The sequence below is a fragment of the Chenopodium album genome, chromosome 5, assembly GCF_948465745.1.
Source record: "Chenopodium album chromosome 5, dcCheAlbu1.1, whole genome shotgun sequence".
Taxonomy (NCBI): Eukaryota; Viridiplantae; Streptophyta; class Magnoliopsida; order Caryophyllales; family Amaranthaceae; genus Chenopodium; species Chenopodium album.
In genome coordinates, this window is record NC_137838.1 from 66,344,102 (window position 1) to 66,348,576 (window position 4,475).

A 4,475-nucleotide genomic window follows, 5' to 3' on the forward strand; every position below is an offset into this window, starting at 1 on the left:
TACCTCTGATAGAGCAAGAATGTATCAGCTATGCAGCAAGCTTTATAAACATAAGGTTGCTGAGTTATGTTCTGAGAAAGGATTAGAAGTGCCTATTTCACAGAGCAATTTAGGCAAGAAATCTTTTGATGAAGTTGTTCATGTAACGATTGACTTTGTAGGTTTCTTAGGTGTTGTTGTTACACGAACAGGTGCAGATGTAAGTCCATTAGAGACTATTTGGGTGGAAGGCTTGGGCTTTGTAGCTTGGTTAACAGTGACTTGTCTCCACAGTGGAGGGGAATTGGAGTGCATATATAGTGATGCTTGTCCTGAAGTAAATAGTCCTATGCAGAAGGCTGCTAAGAGAGCTATACATTACTTGGTGACTAGATACAACCTAGAAATTGTTGATGCTAATTACGGTGTTTCTTTGGAGAAGAGTGCTGCTTGTAGTGCTTTAAAAGAAAGATTTTATCAATTAAAAAGGTGCTTAGCTGCGAGGGAAGAAAAGTTTGTTGATGATGAATGTTAGACTCCTACTTATGAAAGAAATCAGATACCCAAGATTAGTTTGCCTCCAGCTGCTCCAATCAGAAGACGCTCAACAACACCATTAAGTGCTGCATCTTCTTCTCGCACTGAGCCTTTGGTTTCTGGAATACCTGAATTAGAGACTGTTTGGAAGCGTGCAAAGTTCGTTTAGCTTGTTTGTAGTGTTCATCTAATATTTTGGACGGAATGACCTTTATTGAATTACCTGGTCTAGGTTTACTATGGATAAATTCCTGTTATTATCTAGGATGGTTTTTAAGTTAGGTCTGTTTGTAGTGCTTGTTGAAGTATTTCAGCAACAAACTATCCTTGTATGTTGAGCTGAAATACATTGTAATGCGTATTTTCGATATAATGTAATGTAATTTTATTTTGAATATAATTATTCAGGAAAATATTATAACTTGGTCATTGATTGTTTATTTTTTCATTTAAACAATGTTTTTAGATTTTTGGGGGTGCTTGTAACAGTGTTGTAATTAGAGAAATGATAGATACAGATACTTATAGTAGCCTACTGTTCTTGGATTCTTCTTGGGGTATTGTTTTCTTAATAGTGTGAAAGAGAAATCTTTAATAAAAAAGAATTCTGTAATGTGAAAAATTTTAAATGTGGTGTGACTATGGGATTAGGTAATAGAATTACGGCACCTAAATACAGTTAGTTAAAATATATATTAGTGTGATGAATAAAAAAAGGTAACAGAGTGTTACAGAATACGATTAGAATCACGGGAGATAGTAGTATGGCAGTATGAGTGCTTTTAGTAACTCTATTGCATATTAAACTACATGTATTGTTAGTAATGCATAGTTCTTTTTAATCAGGTACAAAGAGATATAGTTGATACATGTTGCAAGTTGTTGAACTAGCTTTGACTGCAGCAACATTATATGGGTGAGCTATATAAATGATATGTTATTAGAGATGGATTTTGGTGTTTATACTAATTGCTATACTGATGTATTATATTATATGAGAATCAAGTTACTGATCCATTGTTCTATATTTTTTTTTGATAGCTGATCCTCCTGATAGTTTTAAAAGACCATCAACTCAGGGACGGAAATCAAAGAGAACAAGAAGTGTATTGTCTATGGGTGATTGCATTAGGTAGAATGAGTAATTTTATATGGTGATTTTTTATCCTTGTCAAAGAAGCCTGTAAATTGTTTGTTTTTTCCCGCAGCAAAGGAGAACAATCCAAATCTAAAAAGCCTAGATCAAGACCTTCAAAATATAATGTGATTCCAAGTAAATATTTTCTCTCGATTTAAGTTTATATTCAATCTGTAGATGTGCTTTTAGGTGATTTATAGTCTACCTTCATTTTTGGGATGCTCTGTTACAGAGAAACCTGTGACTGCTAGAGTTCCATTAACAGCTGCACAAACTTCTAAACAGCTTAGAAATGCAGCAAAAGGTAAATCGCAGTGTAATTTCAGTTCATAAAAGTCATATACATGTATGTGATTTTACATATTAGAAATTCCTTAGATATGCTTTTGTAATATATGACAGAAATACCAGCAGCCACTATAGGAAAGCCACTGCCTACACAACCCCTGCTATTATCTCCACCTACTTATTGTAATGAATGTGGGGCTAAGAAATTCTCCTTCGAATCTTTACATTTTTGCTGCGATAATGGTGATATTAGCATTGTTGCTAATGAATATCCTCCTGAATTAGTAAGACTTTTTACTGCAAAGGATGAAGATGCAGTGCATTTTGTAAAATACGCTAGATTGTAAAATAACTTATTTGCATTTAGTTCAATTGGTGGTAAAACTGATAGAGAAACTTACAAAGGCATATATGTTTTTAAATTACATGGCCAAATATATCACTCTGTGCCAGATTTATTGCCTGATGAAAATGGCCCGAAATATTTGCAACTATATTTTTATGATGGTCAAAATGAACTTAAACATAGAACAGACTGTTTCCCTGAGTTAAGACAAGATGTTATTGACATATTGATGCGAGTAACTGAGAATAATCCATATGCCAGATTTTTTCGATCTTTGAAAGAAGTAAGTGTCAATGAAAGTACTAATATCATAATTAATTCAAACACTGTTCCAGATCAGAGAGTATACAATGCTCCTACATCAGATGAAGTTGCTGTCATTTGGACTGATAGTGTTTCATCAAGTTAGAGTTCATGGCCACACATTCTTGTGACGGCAAAATCTGCAAAGTCGCATTGCATTGCCCATTATTAGGGGTGCTATGACCCTTAACAGTACCCTTTACTCTTTCCTAAAGGCGAATGTGGCTGGCATCAGGGTTTAAAGAAAATCTCTCATGGTGGAGACAGACAAATATCAAGTGAACCTGATCCTATTCAATCGTGCGCGGTGCACAACACGGAAGATTTTCTTGATGCAGAAGAAACTCGTAAATACTTGCAACTTTCGGATGTATCATGCAATTTATTTTATAACTGTTGTTTTATATATATATATGGTGCCTCTTAGTTATTTATCTCTGTTAATGTTTGTAGGAGCTCGTAGAAGAAAAACAAAAGCTGATAGATATATCTCTGCTAGAGAATATTATGCTTATAAGCTGCAGATCAGAGTAGGAAACATGCTTTTAAGAGCAGGTCGTGCATTTTTGCAATATATCACAGATATGTACATCAAAGTTGAAAACACAAGATTAGATTTTTTCCGACAAAATCAGGATACAATAAGAGCTGATCTCTACAAAGGTATTCTTGACACTGTACAAAGTGGAGAGACAAGTGCAGCCAATGTTGGACATAAGTTCATTTTGCCACCATCTTTTATAGGAGGGCCTCGTGATATGAAAAGGAGATACTTAAATGCAATGGCCCTTGTGCAGAAGTATGGGAAGCCTGATCTCTTTGTCACCATGACATGTAACGCTAATTGGGCAGAAATAAAAGCGGAATTAGAGCCTAGTGAGACTGCACAAGATCGGCCAGATTTAGTTGCTCGAATTTTCCGAGAAAAGTTGATTGCTCTTAAAAAAAATCAAGAAAGACAAGGTCTTCGGTGAAGTGGCAACAATGATATATGTTGTAGAGTTTCAGAAGAGAGGATTGCCACATGCTCATTTCCTATTGATTTTGCAGCAGCAATATAAGATGAAGTGTCCTGCTGATTATGACAAGTATGTTTGTGCAGAGATACCTCCTGTGACTCAGCCTGAATTACGTGCAATTGTTTTAAGGCATATGATGCATGGACCATGTGGCGAGCTAAATCCAGAGTGCCCTTGTATGCGAAAGAGAGACAATGTCATTTCTTGTAAAAATGGGTATCCGAAGCAATACACTGCACAGACTACGACAAATAAGGATGGTTATCCTTGTTATCAAAGAACAGATACTGGAGAAAAAGTGAAGGTCAGAAATGCTCGATTAGATAACCGTTGGGTTGTGCCATATAATCCTTATCTTACAGCTCTCTTTGACTGTCATCTAAATGTCGAAGTATGTTCAACTATAAAAGCAGTAAAGTATCTGTATAAATATGTTTACAAAGGACATGATCGGGTGGCCTTTAACGTGTCAGCTGAAGATGCAAATTGGGGTGATGAAATTGCTCAATTTCAGTCAGGAAGATAGGTGTCACCTTGTGAAGCAGCCTGGAGAATTTTTGGGTTTGATTTATTTGAGATGTATCCACCGGTCTTGCCTCTTTCTGTTCATATTCCAGACATGAACACAGTTTGTGTACGCCCCTATGAACATTTAGATGTGGGCATTGCAAGTGGTGCGTATGCTAAGACTCCTTTAACAGAGTTCTTTCGTATGAATGCAGCTACTGAGAATGGGGAATTTCCAGAGCACTAAAAGTGGGATGCCTCTAAGAAAGCATGGTATAAGCGTCAGTCTAAAAAGCCAATGATGGGCCGATTAGCTTTTGTGGCCTCTTCTGAAGGTGAGCGCTTTTATCTTCGATTG

The 4,475-nt window shown here is 36.2% G+C and overlaps 1 protein-coding gene across 1 annotated transcript; it reads left to right on the forward strand.

The window, feature by feature from the left end:
* The first annotated feature begins 3,575 nt into the window (after positions 1-3,575).
* On the forward strand, positions 3,576-4,136 carry LOC145633028 (uncharacterized). The gene has a single exon (XM_081685335.1). The coding sequence runs from the start codon at positions 3,576-3,578 to the stop codon at positions 4,134-4,136; it is 561 nt and encodes a 186-aa protein (XP_081541461.1).
* The last annotated feature ends 339 nt before the right edge of the window (positions 4,137-4,475 follow it).

Coding starts and splice junctions, on each gene's coding strand:
- LOC145633028 (XM_081685335.1), top strand. CDS start 3,576: ATGATATATGTTGTAGAGTTTCAGAAGAGAGGATTGCCACATGCTCAT.